Source organism: Coturnix japonica, chromosome 19, assembly GCF_001577835.2.
Source record: "Coturnix japonica isolate 7356 chromosome 19, Coturnix japonica 2.1, whole genome shotgun sequence".
NCBI lineage: Eukaryota > Metazoa > Chordata > Aves > Galliformes > Phasianidae > Coturnix > Coturnix japonica.
In genome coordinates, this window is record NC_029534.1 from 4,790,550 (window position 1) to 4,812,672 (window position 22,123).

A 22,123-nucleotide genomic window follows, 5' to 3' on the forward strand; every position below is an offset into this window, starting at 1 on the left:
GAAAGTCTAGGTCGGATGTTTTGCCAGTTAAATAATGGCTTCTTAGGGGAAAGTACTGGGGAAAAAAAGGAGATGGAGCACATTTTTCCAGACCCACTGTAGGCCTTGATGAATGCCCACCAACCTGTGAGTGGAGATCCCATAGGTGTGGCCTGCATTGCATTGACATGGCTGGTGTTAGTCATGCAAAGCTGTCTTCCTCATTCTGCAGGCTGGGGAGCAGTAGGTCTGAGTTGTGATCTGCTTTCTTCAAGCTGTGTTGGCTGTGTTTGGATACCATAGACTGATAATGAATCAGCTTCAGAATGAATTGTCTTTATTTCAGGGATATGACTATTTTACTTTGAACCAACAGAACAAAAGCAGGTAGTGAATACAAAGGAAAAACAACAGAACCAAAGCACAGCAGATGGTGTCTCTTTGAAAAGGTCCAACATCCCTCAGCAAGATCTGTCCCACTGCTCATGTGGGACTGTTCCATGTCTGTCCTTACCCTCTGCTGCATTACTTCTGTATCTCAACAGAACCACATCACTATGGTGTGTCTTTAAAGACAACCCGAAGGAAACCCTTCAGACCATGCTTTTTAATCCCACTTAGGCTGCACAATGTGGTTACAGCTCTGGGCAGCAGCACTTCTATTATCTTCAGCCTCCATGTGCAATGGTGTGTTTGTGTCTCTGGGTAGAATGGTCTGGCTTTGCTGAAGTCACTGATTGCCTTTGGATCTAAGGCTCATCATGAGAGCCGCCATTGCCAGCCAGCAACATGCAGGCTTCCAGCTCAATCCCTGCCTGCAGTGAGTGCTTATGGAGGAGAATAAGATTATTTTAATTGGCTTTTTCTTTGCAGTGCCTTTGCTTTACTGCATCTCTCAAAGGTCAATGTCAGCAAAGTCACTTGCTGGTAGCTCCCTCCTCATGCAAAAGCCATGGACCAGGGTCCTTGAGTCAGGTAGGACAGCAACCTTGCTTTTAGAAAGCCTAAGGGAGAGCAGGTTCTACTGTATTACAATTAACCTCTTCTTTAAAGGCACATGAAATAGTCTCACCCATCATCTGAAGCAATCAAATCATTGTTCCCCTCAGCTGAAGAGTAGAGGTGGTCGCTGGTGTGTTTTTTTCATTCATTTGCTTTTGTGAATGATCGCAAAGAACAGCTGGATTAAGCAGCCTTGTGTGTGAGCACACCAAGAGCCTGTGAAATATAAAATGTCCTGTTGGATCTGTGCTGTTGGAATAGACCAATTCCTGATTACATCTTTCTGTCGAATTTAGGATGGATGTGTTTTTCCTGTAGCTGAAATTACCTTTTCAGCCTAAAATACTTTAATGCTTACCAGGTACATTCAAGCAACTTGAGTGCTTTCCCTCTCACTTCAGTCTAGAAGAAACTGCAGTATTTCTTGCTTGGGAGCAGTGGAATTGCTGTGTTGGAAACATGTTTTTGAAGATGCTTCCACCCAGAATCGATCCATACAAAATGGACCTTGAGCACCAGAACCTGCTTTGTGCACCTTGTTTCTGTGTTGTTCTGAGTATTTCCTATCTCCTTCATGCTTATATTTAGGACAATGTGGGGACAAGATGTACCTGTTTACCCTCTGTGTGTGCAGTGATCAAACCTGTCTACCTGTGGAGAGGCAGCTAAGCAGCAGGTACCTAAGTCCACAAAAGGAACCCCCAGCATTGGAGCAGTCCATCCATGCATCACCCCCCTAGTGATACATAGAGATTGCAGTGATATAGGCTGATTGTAACAGGTGAGCTTGTTTTATGTAAGTTTGTGAAGCCAAAGGAAGGAGAGGTTGGGGTGATGGAGAGCTGGAGGTGTGCAGCAGAGGGGAGGAAGGCAGCGAGCAGCAGTGGGTTGGCATGGAGCTGGCAGGATGAGTTCTGACACTTTCTAATTCTGGAGCGCTTGCCTTTGTAACCTTAATAATTTTGTTCTAATACACTGGATACAAAAAAATCACGTTGTATGTTCTGAGGAATTTGGTTACTATGGTAATGGGTCTATAAGTACATAGGAGATAAGATGTCAGCAATCAGAACAGCTGTAATTTAGCACACAGACCTGCGATTGCCTGGATTGGGGATGCAGGCCTCTACAAACTTCAGCTTCAATCTCCTGCTTTGCTGCCAGAATGCCTGATCCTGTGTGAAAGTGACGTCAGAGCTTCTACAATAAATCTTTCAGTTTGATGGAATTTCAGCAGACATGCCCGAAATTTCTGGGTAAACAGAGCACATACCTCCCTCTGTGCCAGGGGAGGGAGGTCTCTGTGTTCCCACCCAGCCTCTGGGTGCACTGCCAGCATTTCTCAGGCCTGGGGATGGAGAGGTTACAAGGGGAGGACTGTCCTGACCAGGACAAAGCTGGCAGGCTCGTTCAGAAGGATGGAATAGGCCAAAGGACTTGCAGTAATGGGAACATGGATGGGACCATATAAAGTGCATAGCCATGCAGTAACAACAGAGATCCTGCGTGAAGCTGTGGTTTGTTAGGAAGGAGAGGATGGGAACAACTTGGGTGTATCTGTTGATAACATGGTGACTGTGGCACTGACTGGGGCACAGCGCAGCTCTGTGCTTGTCCCTCATCATGAAAAAGGGAAGAGAACCATTTAAACTTTTGAAGGCGGTGCTGCAGAAAGAGTAAAGTGTGGACTGACAGATGATAAATACAAACTGCAGATCAGTCCTAATCAGTTCTTAAATTGGCTCCTAATCCAAACAGGATGGGGTTCTGGAGCAGCCTAGTAGTCAGAATGGTGGCTTTAAGAAGCCCTCAAGGATCTGGCCATCATTTGATGCCTGGATTCTATCATATACTGTCATATAGCTGCTTAAAACAGTGGGTGCAGGACTTTGCAGGACCTTCAGTGCTGTGAGCTTAACTGTCCAATGGAGACGTATCCTGCTCCTGAACCACTGAACACCCTGAGCTGTTGTGTGGATTAGTTGAAATAAGCCCACTCAAAATTAAGAGTGTGCTTGTTATCTTAACGCACACTGAAAACCTCTTCTTGTAAGTAGAAGGCATGGAGGGAAGCAGTGTAGGCCTTGCAGAACTCACAGGAGCAGCATTTCCTCAGCTAGGTAAAATAACCAGAAAGACGTTCTTTGCTGTTGTTTTATTTTGGTTTTTTTTTGTGTGTGTGCTTGGACTAATCCTCTTGCTGTGTGCTATTTAAAAAGTTTTTCAGCTCAGTCATGTGAGGACAGGAAGAATAAATACTTCAGCTTGAGCTGGAGTAAAACAGGACCAATCGGCGTCCCTATGGGGAATTCCAGCAGGAAAGGAGGTGCTCGTGGGGTGAAATCATGGCTCAGTGAAGGTACTCAGCTTAGGGGAGAACCCAGCAGAAATAAGAGTGCTGCAGCAGGAGGCTTCAGATGGTTCTGGTGCTGAGACATGCTCTGCTTTTTTGGACCTGCTTTGAGTTACAAACTGAAATAAGAAGCTTACATACATGTATGTATATCCATTATACACGTGTCCTGTGTATATGAACCTTCTCTTAACAAGGTGTGCTTTGTTGAACTGATGTTTGGTTGGCCCTGGAAAGACAGCACTATGGATGTGCTGTGTTGTGCATGGTCCTGGCCATGGGTCACCTCTCTGTCAGAGGTACCAGGGAGTTCCCAAAGCATCACCTGGCCCTGCTGGGGATGTTCTTCCTCCTGGAAACACGCAGTCTAACAGCAGTGTTGGTGCCTCTTGGATGCGGCGTCTCTGAAGTCATTTCTGCAGGTTAGTTTTTGCTCTTTAATAGCTTATGTGGTTCATCCCTTCCCTCTGTTTATATATATTTGGCTCTTACATTTTATGGGCTGCTCCCTTGTTCTTGAAGTCTGAGCACTTCCCATGGCTTGCTTATGTATTGTTTTCAACTCTTGCACCTTTTCTCTTGCAGTTTAGTTTGTCTTCTCAGACATTTATGACTTGGTACTTCTAAGCCTTGTACCGTGCTTTTGTTTTGCTGCTGGTGGATGAGAGTGGAGAACAATAGCCAGGAGCAGAGCGGCAGGGATGTCCTTAATGGATGTCCTTAATGCTTCTTGAGAAATTCTGTGTTATTTTTCCAATGGATTCTCTGCTTTTGTTTTTAATTTGACATCATCTTCATGTAGCTGTGCACTTCTTTCCATTGAGCTGACTGCCCAAGGCTCATCTCAATTAAGGAATAGGGGTGGGGTTGACTGCTCATTAATTTTGAGCTTTCATCTCCTGTTTTGGTTGTTTTGGTTTTCATTCACATTCCCTTTTTCAGGATCCTGAGCCATTTTTGGGTACTGCCAACCCAATGCATGCACCGTGTAATTGTTTTTGTTTTACTGTTGGTCTGAAGACCTTCATTCTGCTTCCTTTCAGGCCTGCTTTCTGAAATGGTGCAATACTGCTACTTGTAATTACTTCCTTTCTCAAGGGTAATTACCTATATGGTGGGCTTTAGTAGCACCTTTCTGAGTCCTGGGTCATTTATGCTGAGCCCAAAGCAGCTCATTTGCTTCCATTTGCTGTTTCTCATTCCAATGCAGAACTGGTTAGCAGTCAAGAAACGTTTTTTTTCCATTCTGGACCCATTGGGACATCTGTGCCGTTACGGACAGCTGGAGTTTCCCAAGATTTGGCCCCTGGACTCAGTGGGCTCCCATCAGCTGCCTTTCTGTGCATGCCCTGCTCTGGGACTGCAGGCACTGCAGCATCAGATGAGAAGCTGTCAGCAGCGTTAGGGCTGCGATGCTCCATGGAGTGCAGGGAAATAGTTGGCAGCCACTCTGAACCTAATGAATCGCTAAAGAAGGCGGGCAGAAGATTTCATTTTTTCCAGTTGTCTTCCTCATAGCTTTGCTAGCCTAAGGAACTACTAAATTTAGAGCTGACCTTCATAATAAATATACCAGAACTATCACAAGCAAAGCAATTCAGAGGTGGTTGCGCAGGGGATGTCGGTATGGTTGGCTCTTCCTGAACATTCATGAGAGATGAACACGGGCTGCTCTGCAGGTTCAACTTTAGATCCAATGGGATGTTTTCTTTTAATAAAGAGGAAAAAAAGACAACAGGTTGTTTTTTGGCATCGGCATCTCTTTGAGTTGCATCAGTCGTGTGTTATTTATGTAGTAAGATCTGTGGTGGGTTTGGTGTTTCTCAGGTGAGTGATGCTGCAGAAATTACCAGTTAACAAAAGAAATGTTTTTGGGTTATTGGATGTATTAGGTGTAGTCATGCTTGTTTGTAACTGGTGCATGCAACTGTTGTGAACATAGGTATAGTTTCTACTGAGTATCTGTCTTTAGCACAGGAACAGGCTTACCTGGTTGGTTATCTTCACTTAGAAACAGTCAGAAATACAGAGCACAAAACACAATGGAAAGCAGAGGATAACCGGTGCTTCCATGACCACTGTAGGCTTTACTCTTGGTTCAGATCATCCCAATAAACACTCACACCCAATGTGGATCCTGAGCTATGGGGAATTTGGCAGCCTGAGCCTCTCGCTGGTGACGTTCCTGGAAAGTAAACACACAGGCAGCACAGCTCAGTGAGTGCGTTGGGTGATTCAGGGAGCTGCTGATGGACATTTTAGTGTCAGAATCTGGAGAGGAAATCAAAGTAAGCCGCACAGTGTACAAGAGCACGGATAAGAGAAATGCAAGCAGTATTCGAAGATAAAAGTGCCTTCCTGAGGCTATTCAGTGAGGAAGTGTAACACGAGGAAGAAACTCCAGGTGGTGAAGCTGAGAAGGAAAGAACCAAATCTACAAAGAAGTTTCTCCAGGAGAGAACCGTTCCTTAAAGATCTTTATTCAGGTGAAGAAAGGAATCTTGCTGGAATGCCAGGGTTGTTTTGTTGGAGGAAGAAACGTTTATCACGTTCGGGAAGAAAAGCCTGTTTGAACCAAACGCCATCAGAGCTCGATACAATATCCAGGTACAAACTCTTCTCATCCCTGCAAGGGGAAGCTCTGCTGCTTCTCTGTCTGCAATGCTTTTGTTGCATAGGTGCACATGGGGCTTCACAAAGTGCTCGGTACTGTTGTATTGCAAATGATGGAAGTGTCAGTATATGGGACCAATCCTGCCTCAGCCTTTGGCAGCAGGAGGGGTTTGTAGCACAGAGGCTGAGGTTCTCATCCTTCCCTTTCCCCCTTCCCCTTTTTTCAGCATATTTAATGTTTTCCTAACAGTCTTTGGAAGAACGCCATTCATCCGCGCCTCCATTTTCCTTAATGACACATAGTGTGTTGAGCAGGTGTACCAAAAAGAGCAATTTTAAGATGATGAGGGGAAAGGCAAGTTTTTGCTTTAGACGGCATGGTGTGTCTGGGCTAAAGGAGCAGAATGGGGCACTGAGGAAGATGCTCTCAGTGCCTCTTGCCCCTCTTACAGGGCACAGGAGGAGCAAAATGCAACTTACTGCATCTCCAAGTTGTTCTTGTTTCATTTTTGGGATGTTTTTTCTTTTCCCCTCTAATTACTGCCCTAGGAAGATCTCCAGATTGCAGAGCTAGAAGCATGTAGTTAGCTTGGTGGGAGAGGCTTACCCAAGTGCGCAAGCAGCCTGCTGTGTGTGGTTTCACATGGATCCAGTGACCAAAATCACAGCCCGTTCTGTGGGCTGGGAGATGCGATGGGCTTCCCATTGCGAGAGTCACCAGGAATGTGATGCTTTTGATACCAGGTGGACCAGAGCCTGTGTTGAGAGTTGTTTTAAGGCATGTCCACAGCAACATGCAGGGTAATTATGTTCTCGCAGACACTGCACATGCCATTCATCACATTACTTTTTTTTAATCTTATAGGTTGCTATTCTGCATCTACTAAAAGAAAAAGAGGTTTAAACAATGCAAAGCACTGGGCTTGTAGGTCAAGCCTTCACCGCTACACTGAAAATGAACAGAGATCTTTAAGGCAGTGTTAGGCAGCCTTCCCATCCAGCTCTTGCTTTGGGTATAACTGTAAGCAGGAGACAAAACCTTTCAGCCAGTTCTCTCAGTAGTTGTGGTTCACCTTATTCCTGATGGTGGTGGGAATTTTTGGTGTCAGCTGGGAGCCGTGCAGGAGAATTTCAATGGTGTGTTGAGAGGCTGAGTTAACCTGAGCCTCATTCACTCCCTGAGCCTGTGTTTGTCTGTGTTGGATATTCACTGTGTTGTCTCCACTGTTAGAGGGCACAGCCCTGAAGGTAACAGGACCATGGGCTCATAGACCTGAAGTGTGATATACATTTTAGCAGGGAGAAACGTGTGCTGTACCTCCATCTGATACTGAAGGTAGATTTTTTCCCCCCAAGTTTTTATTGCATTAAGCGTATCATTTGGCAGACAACTACAATGCAAAGCAAGATTTGCATTTCAAACGGCAAATAATAGTTTGTTTACAATTCTGTAATGGAGGGCAACATTCCTGTTGGCCTTGTGAGCCATTATATGAGTCCTTGTGGCTTGTCTTCTTGTACCTTGTGAAATACAGGGTGGTGGGCAGCTTCGTGGTGCATACATCAGTGCGAGGCTTCCATTTTGTGCTCCCGAGATGGATATTTAGCTGTGCTGTAATATCCCCGCTTCCAGAAGCTGAGGGATGTTGAATATATTGACTCTCTGAGACTTCATTTGTATGGACAGCATGTGCTGCTTTTTAATGCTAATAATCTACGAGCCTCTGTGCTAATTGTCACGTGTTGGTTCCTACAAACTTCTGAACCAAGGCACTACAAAGGCTTTGGTGCGCTCGTGCTTCGCATGGTACGATGGGCTCTGCTTGTCGTGGCTCTGCTTGTCGTCATTCTCAATGCTTGGATTTGGCTGTGAGGCTGAGAAGGAACACGGCAGATGAGTGGAGGGCTCAGTGAGTATCTTGCAGGGCAATCCAAGTGCATTCTCTTCTCTACACCATGGGGAAAGAAGTCTCCAAAGCATAAGGCTCACATACAGACCAAGCTGTGGCACCTGGCTGCGCTTGTGCTCCTCTGTGGGATCCTGGGGCATCTTAGTCACAGGGCTGGGCATGGGGTGACACGGGCAGGGAGCTCTGAGAGAACAGGTCCTACCCCTTCCTCACCTCCCAGCTTCCCCTGGCGGTGGTTTGAGGTGTGCCCGTGCACATTGAATGCTGCCATAATGACAGGGAACTTCGCTATTCATAGAGCTCAGTGGCTGCGTGCACGCAGTTTCTGCTAATTGACACTTGTTTGGATGAAAGTAATTTGATAAAAACATCTTGGCCTGTCATCAGTGCTGTTTACAGTCACTCAGTACATTAGTTTTGCAAGGGTTGAGTTGGTCTGGCCTTGTGTTTTGGTCATTCCTTGGTTTATTTTGAGTCTTTTTCAGCTCCTAAAGCAACTTATTGGATTGTAGACTCGATCTAAGCACCAATCATTGTGTTGTATGCAGTGCAGTGTTTTTGTGGAGTGTAATGGTAACAGGGAAAAGCAGGGGAATCTCTTTGAGCAGAGCTGAGCAGCTGATAAGTGCGATGGCTTCATTATAGCGCAGTGCACCATCGTGTCCCCATCCATGGCCCCATGAAGCCACCCACCCTGAGCCACCCAGTGGGAGATATTTGGTCCCATTGTGCTTAACAGGATCCTAAACCTGTAGCAGAGAGACTGCCTGGCTGGAAGAATGTAAAACATGTCATTGCAGCTTAGCTGTAATTTAGAAAACCAGCTGCTTGCTGCTCTGTCATTGGATTTTTGGTGCACTTTGGTTGCGGGTTTTGTTTATTTTTTCCTTGAGACTCAATCTGTATTGCCAGAACCTTCAGAACAACGTGCTAATCACAGCGCACACCGCTTCCAGTTCCGCTTCCCATAACATCCCAGTGCCATTGCAGCGGGTGGGCACAGCCCCTGCTATCCCACTGAAGCTTTTAATACGTGCTCTCCATGCAGGCCATGAGGAGCACAGCAGTGGGGCAGCAGCAGTCCCAGCTGTGCTATGTGTCCCCTGCCCACATCCCTGCACGCGCTGCTGCGGGGCCATGTGACTCAGGGCCATATTAGCAGGTTTATCCAAGCCTAGCCCCTCCGACTAACAGATGTAGGCAAAAGGGCATGCCGGGATTGCAGCAGTTGCTTTTGAACAACAATGTCCTTTTTGTGAGAATCTGATGCTTCTTAAAAGATGGAACATGACATCATTACCGTCGGTCCAAGAAGCATTCCTTCAATAATACTGAGTGTGCTCTGGTTATCAGCTCCCTTCCCCCCGCTCCATTCTCTCCCTTTTCTGACTGATGCTTTTTGTCTATTGTTTCTTTTGGGGCTGTAAATGTGAAACAGTTGTCTTTCAGTGTTGTGTGCTTGTTAGAGCTGGAATCAAGTGGAATATTGTTGGCTTATTTGAAAGAAAGAAAGAAAAATAACGAAAGAAAACTTTTCAACCAGTCTTCATCAATGTAACAGGCTTCAGGTAGGAGCTCACTGGGAGCTGATGGTTTCCCTTCCCACGCCGTGTTCATTACTGTGTGATGTAAGGAAGGTGTGGGCAGTGCAGCCCCAGTGCTGTGCCCCAGCCCCGCTCTGCTGGCACTCAGATGTGCTCTGTGTGCTGCTGGGGTGACTCTGCACTGATACACAGTGTGTGTGTGTGCTGCAGTCTGCCAGGGCTGTGTGCTCCATGCTTGGATCTTGTGCTTGGTTCACCTCTGGGATTTCACACTGGTTTTTCCTTAGCCCCCAGGGCTGGGCTGTCATGCTTTGGGTTACACTAGAAATCTTGCATCGTGACTGCTTGAATGAAAGCTAGAGAAATGCTGGATGTCAGCTCCCTGCTCTGCCTTCTCTCTCCCATGTATGTCTTCAGCAGGAAAACAGGGGAATCTTGCAGGCTTCACCACCATATCAAGGTATGTCTCTGTCTCTCATGCTCTCCTTGCAGCAGTGCAGGCAGTCACTGCAGCTAGCAAGGAGCAGGCAGGCTGCTGCAGGTCCATGTGCTGCAGCTGCCTGGGGAGGAGTGGTGCATGGAGCACCAGCACCAGGAGCATGGCTGTGTTCATCCCTGTTGGAACTGCTACGTGCAATGATTGGTTGGTGGGCTTGGAGAAAGGTGGGGTTTGTAATGTTCAGAAAAGGAGGAAAAACAGATGGGGATGGTTACAGACCTGATGGACTGGTGAAATCACATTTATTGTGTGTTGTTTGTTTGTTTTAATTTCCCTGCTTAAAAGACATTAAAACCTAAAAGAAAAACTTGAGATATAAAATGGCAATCAAAAAAGTGCAAGTCTTGACCAGGTGAGGGATTTATGAAGGCACTGAGCAGCACGGTGAGCTGTTTGCTGGTGACAGAGAACTGTTTTAGTTGGACACAGTTTGTTGGGAGCTAAGAGGACATCCCAATAGTCGTGCTCTTCCCATAGGACAAACCCCAATGTGTTCTGCTTGTGTTGTCTGCGTGGCTTCACCTGGTGTTAAGAAATAGGAGGGTTTTAACACAACCTGAAAGTACACTTGTGTTATGGATAGATTCCAAAGCACATCTTCAGTAAATGAAAGCAAACACACAGTGTAAACAGAAAGGGTTCCATGCATCCCTAATGGTGTGTGAGCGTGTGGCTCTGTGCTCCACTTTGGAAAGTCCAGCTGATGGTTGGAGATATGGTGTGTGTTCATGGAGAGGCACTGGGAGTAGTGGGGCTCACTGGTGACAAGCTGGTGTCACACTGCTGACCTCTCTGCAGGTGATGGAGCAGATGCTGGGGGAAGGAATGCGTCTCATTCTGTGCTTTGGTTTGGAATTGTGTTCTGTTGAAATGCTCCACTGCCATCTCAGTGGGACTTTGCCATCCCAGCAAATGGATGGGTTGCACTGCTTCATGTAATGGGGCTGCGTGCTTGGGAAGAAGTGGAAGCTGCTCTTCTGCTGGTTTCTTTGTGGGTCTTTGAGCAGAGGATAATCAGTGAAGGACTGCAATCTTTCTCTTGCAGTAATCCATGCTGAAGAGGCTCCATTCATACAGATGAACCAAGGGTTGAGGCAGCACTTTATACCCAGATAGTCGGTCGGCTCACTGCCCAGCAGGATGCCATCAACCAGCAGAGCGGGCAGCCTGAAGGACCCCGAAATCGCAGAGCTCTTCTTCAAAGAAGATCCAGAAAAGCTCTTCACAGATCTCCGAGAGATTGGCCATGGAAGCTTTGGAGCAGTTTATTTTGTAAGTAGCCTCGTGCCTTATGGATTTTAGTTGTGATTACTGTGAATGTTGGTGTGATGTTTGGAGCAGAGGCATTTTCCTGTATGTCTGTGCAGTTTCAGCTTGTTTGCAGGCTGACGGTGTCTGTAAGGTGTTTGCATACAGGCTGAAAGGAAGAGCTGGAGATGTGGCCCTTGCCCAGTGCTTCCAGGTGTACTGTTACATTGCAAGTAGGGATTTTTCTGCACATTAAAACATGTATTTCGGCTCCATCAATTCTGATTGACAACGCAGTTCTGTCGGTCTGATAGTCTCCTTATCATCTCTTCTCCCTTCCTGTGTACCCCACAGGCTGCCTTACAGCCATTCTTTGTGTTTGGCACCTGGATGTTGGGGCTTTTGTTATCATTTGGCCTGACACGTTCTTCCCTACTGCAGGCAAGAATCCCATTCTTCAGCTGTATTAAACTTATTGACAGGTGTGTGTGGACAGCAGCTTCTCCCAGGCTGTTTGTATAGCTCAGGTACTGCAGGGCAGCTTTGTCTGCTCTGTGTTAACCAAAGTGCGTACTATGAGACCTTCATTAAAAAACCGTTTTCCTCAAAAAAAAACCCAACCCTTTTCACATTTATAATTATAGGAGGTGTGGCCAAACCTGCCAATTTTCCTTCAGAAAGCCATTTGTGTCAGGATTTTATGAGATGCCTATTCATTGTTAATAATTGCAGCAGACCATGTTGGGAACCTTCCAGCTCAAATTTAATGCAGCACAGATGAACTAATTAGGAAAAGCTTCTTAATTTTGTTCCCTGCTTAAAACTATGAGCTGCCGCTGTCTGGGAGCAGATCTGGAGGAGGAAGTGCTTTCTGATATAGCAGCATTCACCTGTGACTGTACTTCCAACCTTTGCTCACATGGCTTGAAGCATGGACAGAAGAGGAGGGAACAGAAAATCTGTCTTCCTGTTAGTGGAAGTATTGGTGAAGTTTGTTGGGAACTCATTATAAAGGAACGTGTGAGCCACACGAATGTGTACAACCAGCATCAGCTGGAGATAACCTGCAAGCTAATGGCATTCCCAGACAGCAGCAGCGTGCTGCCATCGTGGCATCTGCAGCACTCTGTGGCAGTGGTTGGGCTGGGTGTGCTTGCCCATTACTGCAGGGAGGTAGGAAGGAAGAGGTCATTAACATATAGATCCATCTTTTTCTTTTTAACCACCATTTTAGGCTAACGGTTATGGCACAAAGTAAAGCTTTGGCCTGTGGTGTTTTTGTATTGTATATATATACATCTTTTTACATGTAGTAGATCTAAGACCTTTCTAAGATATTGAATCTAAAGCCGTTTCATGTTCTGACATTTAGTGTCTCAAGCAGAACCCCAAAATATGATGCTGATGGTTGGACAAGATGACTTAGTGGGCAGCAGGAGGGAAGAAATTAAGGCAAAATAGGTATCGGAACTGATGTAGAAAAGTGTGTGTTTTGGGTCCTTTGTTCTTCTGTAAAGCTAGAGAGAAAACAAAACCAGATTTTTCCAGCAAGATTTTGGTCCTGCTAATGTGCAATATTAAACGTTCTCTGATCAATGTGATATTGGATTATAGTTAATAACAGCTTAAAAGCATCTGACCAAAGGCGCTGACAGACTTCCACCTTTCCTTGCTGGTGCTTTGCTCGTGTCACTGCTGCAGTTACCCAAGGCATCCAATCCACTCTTCTTTCTTCTTGGTTTCTGTCCTGTAGTGGCCAAAAAGTTTCTCATCCCTTGTTATAATTGAAATGAATGTTGCTGGTTTACCTTACGGTTTAGTTTCCTAGAAACTGCAAGTCTGGCACCTCTGAATCATTTTGTATTATCCTTACCCTACTCCATGTTCTGCAATGTAATAATAGCTTTCCTTTGACACAGGAAACCTACTGCACTGGAATGCTGCAGATGGAGCTGAAGAATAACCCACTCCCTTTTGTTAGCACTGCTCCTTCTGCTCCGCTGTAGTATTTTGCTCCTTGCTTTATTGCAGCTCCTCACTGACTTGCATGTTCCAGAGATTGCTTCTTATTAGAGGCAAAGATCTAGGATATATATGTACATATATACATGTATATGTCACCAAATAGAACCCAACCAGACCCCTGCTAAGAAAAACCCCAGCGAAGCCAACAAAAATGAACACTTATAGGTATTGTAATATCAGCGAGACAGCAGGGAGTGTCCTCTTAAACAGAAGGGAAAGTAGAGAGAGTGATGGTTCCAGCTTACATCTGGTTGAAAGAAGGGCTGGCAGGGAACTCTGGGAATCTTTTTAATGAATGACAGAAATAAAACAGGGCTAAAAACCACTTTTGTAAAAGGCAGAGTGCCGACATTTCATTAATCTGTGCTCTGATAGGCTCTGATAGCACAGATACATTAAAAAATCAGCTTTTCCATCAGTCTTCAGTATCTGCAGGCATGTGTGTTATTTTGATTTGTATCATTTGGCTTCATATCCCAATGAGCTGTGCTGCCCTGAGAGACCCCCCCCCCACCTCTGTGCTAGTGGTGTCCTTAGCAAAGGCAGGTGGGGCCTTGTTTGGCCCTCATCCCTGCTGGTTGCAGGCTCACTGTAAGGTGCACAGGCCACTGCTGTGTGCCAATTTAAACAACACTTGTCTTATCTTGAAATGGGACTGTCTGAAATCAGGACATCTGCCTTTGAAGTGTGAAAACCACTCAGGCTTATTTTGCAATGTAAACAACAACGTTATTGGGCTGAGCAAATGAAAGTCTGTGCTAACACCTGGGGATGGATGTCCGTGTGCTGCCTGCCATCTCTATATGATCTTTCTTCCTTTAAGATGATAGCTGATTTGGGGGAGCAGTGTCCTGTGACAGCTGTGCTTGCATTTGGGATGGAGTAGGGGGGCTGGGCCTTGCTTCTGTTTTGTCTGGAGCGTAGCAAGGATAGGAGGGATGTTGATTTAGAGAAAATCCATTCTGCTTGAATCAGAGCTGCTGTTACAAGCTGTGATTTGTAGTTTAGGGATGATCATACCCAGCCCCTGGGATGCTGAGCACAGAGACCTGTTGCACCGTATCTCAGAGCAATCACACCCCTTGGAAGATGCTTCAGTCTTCACTTTCTGCAGCACCTAACTGATGGAAAATGGTTTCTCAGTGCTTCTTCCTGGGTTCAGCCCTTATGTGTGTATGTGTTTATGGGAAGTGGTGACTTGAATGAACTGATGCATCCTGTTTTCACATTGCAGGCACGTGATGTGCGCACCAACGAAGTGGTGGCCATCAAGAAGATGTCATACAGCGGGAAGCAGTCCAATGAGGTATGGAGAATATCTTGTGCATGAATTCTTGACCACTGCAAATGTTTGTTCTGTGGGATGGCTGTAATTATCCTGGGCTGTGGTGAGAGAGATCTCTCCTGTACCTGAAGGTGAAGGAGGGTACAGTGTAAACAGCATTGTTTATTGTTCTCAGTGTTTATATGTCTTGTCTTCACCTGGAAAAGATCAGCAGGATTCTTCAGGTGCAAAGTGCAATTGATGGGGCCACATAAATGTGTAGAAATAATTAAAAAAAAAGACCCAAAATAGATGGAAAAAGAGAAAATAGCATGTATGTATTCAAACTTTTTTTTCACCCTTAAACATTCAGTTCTAAAGGATCCATTTTGCTTATTGGACAAAGGCTTACTAGGAATAGTAGCAGTGGGCTGCAGTAGTGAAAGATTCAGAGCGAATCTTGCCTTACACAAGTAATGTGACTGAGTGCATCCTGCCCTGAAAGGAGGAGCTAAAACAAAAGCAGTGAATGAACAGCAGCACGGTTGGGGAAAGCTGTCAGGGCTGGGGATTAAAGTCATCTTTGAGGAGTGATCTGGAAAAATAGGCCTCTGAGGTTTCAATGTGCAGCATTTTCTTGGCCACCCCAGATGAGTGTTTCTTCCTAAGATGCTTAGCAGAGATAATTGATTTTATACTTGAAACGTTTAAGTGCCAGTGCAGATTCTTGAAAAGCTCAAAGGGACGTGAACAGCTGATTTGGTATTATTGCTGGTAATGACATCTATCAAATCATGGCACGATTTTTTCAGCAGATGTATTTATTGCAAACACATCGTTCGAGGCATCGGTGGTTTCCTCCCTCCATTCTCTACATCCCAGGCTTAGAGGCAGCCTCACTCTGATGAGTTTCACTCATAACAAAAACTGCCTTTTGTGTATTGATCATCTGCACTGCCAGGCACTGAAGCATCGCTTCCTTTCTGTTCCTGTGTGTGTGTAGGAGGTAAAGGTGGCAATGTCTCTCCAGCAATTCTAACTTCATAGTTAAATCTGCTGTGCATGCTTCTATTTTGTCACTGCAGTGACTTGTTTAACTGTGTACTGATGAAAGAATAATTTGTACTTACTACTTGTCCTGCTGTTTTAATTACTGTGAGCTATAAATACTCCGTTCACATGAATGAAACAAACTGTGCATGCTTCAGAAATAACTTCTGTTTGTCTCCAGTGCATATGTTTCTTTATTTTGAAGAAAGTAACAAGACAAGGATTAAAATGCTTTCTATTTACTTCTAAATTTATTTGTTTTCTTTGGAAGTTTGCTAGAGTTACCATGCTGCCTATGTAAAGGGAACTAAGTGTGTTCTGATGTCATTCAGATTTACTTTGTTTTCATACTAAGATTTTTATGATAGGTGGGGTAAATCACTCTTAAAAACTTATTTTTAAATTCACATATATTCTTATTTTAAACTTACTTTAACTTATTTAAACTCATAGTGTGATCTTTTCTTTCTCTCAGGAGATCACAAATAGGTCTTTACTAATATATTGCCTCTCGTCCCAGTATAGGGGAAGCCTAGAGAGGTGCTTCCTTGCTTTGGCTTCTGTTGCTCACACAACTGAGGAGCGTTTCTGGGCCTACGAGCTTCTTAGGGGTGGAACCTTCTGTGTTAGATGAGCTCTGCCTCTGATTAACTTCAGAACTGATACTCTTTATTGAAAACCTTTTCAGTGTCAACACCACCATGTTGACATCTCCATACTTGAATGGTTTCAGCTACTGCATGTGCTACTGAGCATCTTTCCCAGTAATTCTAGTTCTGCCATTGCACTTCCCAGCTGTTGCCTTTCTTGCCTGAGGTTGGGTGGGTGTGCAGTGAGCTGAAGGACTTGCTGATTATCTCCAGGGGAGCAGTGAAAGTGTTTAGGCACACATTAGAAAATGACCTTTTTTCCTCCTTTGTATTTTACAATTGCACTGTCAGCATTCCTCATAAATCTGGATTCCCTTGCCTAGTAGGTGCCTCATGTTAAGTTGTTCCCTGTAACTAGTAATGGAGAAATGTTATCAAGAACGTTGATTTATAGCTGCCAAACATCTTCCAGCATGATGTGGTTACCAGCAGGGGTAGGTGCAAGACTTAAGGAAGAGATGGTTGAGTCTGCTTAAGGGCACTCATTCACATCACTTTCAGATTGAGGTCTATGCTTCATTGGACAGAAGAAATGGTATCCCTTAAGAGAACTGCTTCTTTTTGAGTACTTCCTCAGATCTCAAGTGATGTACACTTACAGATATAAAGCGTTACACTGACTAGAGATTCTTCTCAAAGGGATTAATCAATGAGCTTCTTTTGTAGGTCAGATGAGGAGAGACGTGGAGAACATCACAACGTTGATGGAAACTTTTTTGACTTGGAACTTAATGTTAATTTCTGCCTTCTAAAATAAATAAATGACATTAATGAAAGAAAAGTAAAAAATCAGCCAGGTTCATGAAGTCTTTCTGTTCTTTTTTTTCCTACAGAAATGGCAGGATATTATTAAGGAAGTCAAGTTCCTCCAAAGAATAAAACACCCTAACAGTATAGAATACAAAGGCTGCTATTTGCGGGAGCATACGGCATGGGTAAGCATTGCTGCGCTCTGTGCTTCTCTGGGCCTTGGTTAAGGGTGCTGTAAGCTATCGACAGCTGACTCCCAGGAGGCACTTACATTGCACAAACTCACATAAGTACAGACAGAGACATACAGATGCTGAACAAAATTAAACATAGTTTCTGAAAAACAGGGTTTAGGGAAGTTTTCCCTTTAACTTGCAGAGTAAGGTGATGGTGCTGTTAGTCTGAAGTGCCCAGCTCAATGGACTGAGTATCCAAAATAAAGAGGAACTGGTGGCAATAAAAAATCTTTATTACTTTCTTACTTCAAAGTGAAGAATCTCATTGTACTGCCCAGAAGATGAGCCTGGCAACTTTATCAGATACTTACAGATAACTAAACAAAGCTCTTGGTATTGCCACTGAATGTTAACAGCTCAATGTTGTGCAGGTTGACTTGATGTGCTCCAGAAGTAAGTGTTCAGTTGTATCTTAATGGAGTAGAATCCTTATGAACAAACAAAAATCCAAACCCCCAAACTAAAGTTAGTTTGTATGAGACCGCATGAAAATGTGTTTGTAGGAATAGCTGCGTTTGGTTATGGAGGGGAAACACCTTGTCAAACTCAGTGTGATTTAGCACCTCTCATTGACAAAGTCTTTTTATATGCTAAATAAATCAAATAGTTGAAGCACTGATTTAAGTTACAAGTAGTGTTCCTATATCACCTTCAATAAACCAGTAGGACAAAATTTTAGCTTCTTTCCTTTTTTGGCTTCGGATTTGACAGGAACAAAATTGTAAAGTAAATCCCTAAGTAGCCCTTTAATACTCTGATGAGCTTAAGTGCAATTTAGCATTCATATTGAGTACGTGAATGTAAAGTAAGATGTGTAATACAATACATAACTGGATGGAAAATGCTCTCGCCTTCCTTTGAAGCATTGGTGCTTGGTGTCTTACACAAGAAGGCTGTGCTAATTCCAGCTAGAGCTGCCCTTGTGCGAGGGGTCAGTGGTCGGATGGGTTTATGTTATAAGTAATGCTTGCATTGTTATAGCTGAGCACTGTTGATTTCCAGCTAAGTTTAGCATACAATCTGCGCTAGGATTTTTTCTGGTGACTCTAAATGCCATTTCATTATTGTTTATTATAGGTTTGTTTTTCAGGGACAGTAATTTGGTGCTTCTGGTGGATACAGTACATTCTTAAATATTTTTTTTCCTCCCTCCCCCCCTTTTTTTTTATATGAAAGCTGCTTATTTAAACATATGGAGCATGTTAAAGGGCATTCTGTTTTCAGTAGATGTCAGGTTGAGATTGAAGTCCTGTACCTCCTCCTCTTCCTCCTTGCTGGGCACAGGGCAGACTGACTGCAGGCTGCACTGTGTGCACCGATAATTATTTCCATCTCATTTAAGAGATTTTCTAACACCTATTTTGATTTCTTTCCATACAGCTTGTTATGGAATATTGTTTAGGATCAGCATCAGACTTACTAGAAGGTATGTCACACATGCTTTTTTGACTGAAAATCAGATCTTTTGTTTAATGGTTGCTTTTCTATCAAGCTTTTTGAAGTGAAGTTTCAGAGAAATATGGGTGTCCAGTAAGCTGTTCATTGCCTTGCCAGCAACAGTTCAGGACCAGAAGCTGAGCTGTTTGGGAGTCACTTGTGTTGCTCCAGTTTAGTTATCCATGTGTGAATTGCCATAAGTCAGATCCCAACTCCTAGAGCTTTCATTGATGGAAAACTGAGTGTTGAGTTCCCAATTGATAGTTGGGAAAGTAGTCACAGAATAGACAAGAACGTGGCAGCTTCGAGGCAGTCTCTTGTTGGAATATAGGTGCTGTTTTAGAGTGGGAGATTGTATCTGATTGTAGATTATCTTATTCTGGGAACTACTTCTAAACTGAATGTTTGCTTCTCTATCTGTACCTAGTAAAATTAAGTTTTAGTATTTTATCTGCATTTACATTATTAACGGTGCTCACTTGCATGCTGCAAACTACATTGTTTTCTTTAATATTGAATTTCAAATAAATTCTTTCCCGAAGTTCATAAAAAGCCATTGCAAGAAGTGGAAATAGCAGCAATTACCCATGGTGCTCTCCAGGGATTAGCGTACTTACATTCTCACAATATGATCCATAGGTAAGTGGTTATAGTTTTACTGTCTCATAGAGTTGTGGATAATTTACCTCAATGATTGTATTCTATATATCCCAAACTTAATAACTATAAGCAGAGAGATTTTCTTTTTGCAGTGGTTATGTATGAAGCTCATCTAGGTGTGTCATTAGATGCAGCTGAAACGTTAAGTTGATTTTTGAGACAAGCTATGCTCAAAGATCCAGAGCAATGTTAAGCTGTTAGCCCAGAGATTAAAGGTTTTGTCTTTGGAAGAAATGTGGGTATTTTTCAGATAGAACATGTGAGTTCTTGTTGTGTTTTGTGATCTCTCCTGTAGAAGATTTTCTGTTTTGGAGAGGAATAATACTGACATTTGTATTTTCTCTAACCAGAGATATCAAGGCAGGAAACATCCTGCTGACAGAGCCAGGACAGGTGAAACTTGCTGACTTTGGATCTGCTTCCATAGCATCTCCTGCCAACTCATTTGTGGGGACGCCATATTGGTAAGCCAAGTGTTTCAAGCAGTTCTGGAGCTGTGAAGTGAAATGATCATTTCCTGGGTATTTAACATACTTGGACTTTATTGGAGCTAGCTTTGCGATCCTCTAGCTGTGATAGTGATAGAATGTACTCTGCAAAAGAGATTATATGGTAATCAGTTTCCAACTTCAAGATTGTGATTCCTTGTATTTGTAGTAATAAAAATGTTTTGTTGTTCTCTTTACCCTGACGTATCAACTGGTCCTTGTTCCCAGTGTGCCATGTTCACGCCTGATATCTTGGGGAATTATTTGGTGTTGGTGGTTGAAATCAGTGTAATGTTCTGTTTCATTGAAGTGCTGCTGCTGATAACATGCTCTATTGCACAGAATTTTACAAGTATTGATTTCCTATTTTAGGATGGCCCCAGAAGTGATTTTAGCCATGGATGAAGGGCAGTATGACGGCAAAGTAGATGTTTGGTCTCTTGGAATTACCTGTATTGAGTTAGGTAAGTTATTTTCTTTGAAAAACAAACTATAAAACGTGGTTATTAAATACCTTGAACTTAGTTGAATTACGGTGCAAAGGAGTTATGCTTCCTTCCTTGTCTAGAACTGGAGGGAATTTGGGGCTTGAATTTTAGACAATAGAACCAGATATGCTTTATGGAATTCAAGACTGAGACTCCAGTTAGGTTTGAATTGGGGCAGCATTTCCATTACCCAGAGGAAAAGAGTTGCACAAAGAAAATAGCTGAGCTGTATCATGAAGGTGTTCACGTTCTGTGGGGAAAGCTGATCACTTTTGAACTGAAAAACAGTCTGCTTGCTGAACAGGTTTTGCAATGGACCATTGAACATATCAATGTGAAAGGAGTTAGTGGTGTAAATTGATGTTATTTCCATGAAATTTTAGGCTGTGTTAATGAGACCTGTGATAATAGGAAATTTAGGTTAAGTGAACAGTTTCAAAGCTATATGCAGTGCATTTTGTCACTTGCAGATAAATTTGGCTAGAAAATACCTTTTACTTAAAGTGGAACGGCAATTTAGGACTGTGTTAGTATGGCATTCTGTTTAAATTTAATGCGGGATATTATCTCAGAACAAAAATACACTGAGTGAAGCACAGCACACTGTGCTGCTCAGCCCATGGGATCCCAGGGAGCACTTAGCTGGGAGCTGTAGGGATGTGGGGCTGACTCCACTCTGTTCCCAGGGGCTGCCCTCGCAGCCCTGTCACATTGCATTGCTCATAGTCCAAAGACCTCAACGGAGGAGCAGCCTGGCTGGGCAGCAGGAGCTCTCAGGAACACACTAATCCATGCGAACTGCACAGTTTAGCTAAAAATGCTGTCTGACATTCCCAACTGTCAACTTCGTTTTCTTCCAGGACATGAAATAGATTCTTTCTTCAGAGCAGAGATTTTTGTTGTTGTTTTTGTTGTTGCCAATATAAAGCAAGTTCAAGGGGTGTGACTGTCATGACAGAATGCTGCTCCTAGTGGACCGAGGAGATTTGGCTGGCTGCAGTGCTCCAGGAATGCACTGAGCTCATGACCACCACACCCCCGGGTGCCGTACTGCACGCTGCATTCTTGCAGTATGAAGCGCTGGGCTCTGTGTATGGCTCCTGGCTTGGTGGAGGTGAGGCTAGGACAGGGTGATAGAGTGTTACAGGCTGGGTTGGTGTGGGTGTCTCAGTTGTGCTGCTTTGAAATGAGTGTGGAAAGGAGGCAGGAAAATGAGACATCTAATAATTTTCTCAAGTTATTGCTTAGTCTTAGAAATAGCCCTCACTTGAAGGCTCAGTTTTACTGTTTCTTGAAGATTTATGTTCTTTTTAAGAGGAAAAGAGATAGGGGGAACAGTCAGTTCAAGTCATTAAAGGGACAATGAGTTTGATCCTGAGTAGAGGCTAGTGCTTATCTAACAGCTTGGGCAAGGGCAGCTGCCACATCTGAGCCCTAATTCTTCAATTTACTATTTATCAGGAGACTATAGGGCCTGCTTTGTTCCCTGACAGCTATGAGTTAACCAGGATCTCTGGTACATAAGTTACTGCTGCTATTTGGCTCAAAAGGCAGAATAACAATAATAATAATAAATATCCTCCCCCCCTTTTCTCCCCTATTTTTCTTTTTCAGGAAAGCTTTCTGTTGCATTTGCCCTGCTGTAGGAATGTCCTCATGGCCTGAGCAGCTTCTTTGGAATGTTTATAGTGAGGCTGAGCTTTATAGGTCTACCCTATAAACATTCTGATGAAGCTTCAGTTTTGTTGTTACAGTGAGATCATCTCCTTCCTCATTAAGCTTTCATGCTGTGTCAGTCCATAAGAGTAACACAAGCTTGAAAGAGAGAAGAGCCAAAGAGAATGCAACTCTCAAAATAGTATAAGAGTTAGGCTGCTACTGACTTCCTGCCCGCTGCTTAGTCAGTTCAGTGTGATCTGATGGCTGC

The 22,123-nt window shown here is 43.8% G+C and overlaps 1 protein-coding gene across 2 annotated transcripts in view; it reads left to right on the forward strand.

Annotated features, from left to right (window-relative positions):
* TAOK1 (TAO kinase 1) overlaps window positions 1-22,123 on the forward strand; it is a 56,828-nt gene that overhangs the window by 11,554 nt on the left and 23,151 nt on the right. Inside the window, exons 1-8 of one of the 2 annotated variants that reach the window (XM_032448422.1) lie at window positions 9,628-9,861; window positions 10,946-11,172; window positions 14,408-14,479; window positions 16,971-17,072; window positions 18,504-18,549; window positions 19,103-19,199; window positions 19,571-19,684; window positions 20,081-20,172. In XM_032448422.1, the coding sequence (XP_032304313.1) occupies window positions 11,041-11,172; window positions 14,408-14,479; window positions 16,971-17,072; window positions 18,504-18,549; window positions 19,103-19,199; window positions 19,571-19,684; window positions 20,081-20,172 (655 nt within the window). In that variant the 5' untranslated portion in view covers window positions 9,628-9,861; window positions 10,946-11,040. Of the gene's footprint in view, window positions 1-9,627; window positions 9,862-10,945; window positions 11,173-14,407; window positions 14,480-16,970; window positions 17,073-18,503; window positions 18,550-19,102; window positions 19,200-19,570; window positions 19,685-20,080; window positions 20,173-22,123 lie in introns of those variants that run through there. The other variant, XM_015880561.2, reaches the window with a different exon arrangement.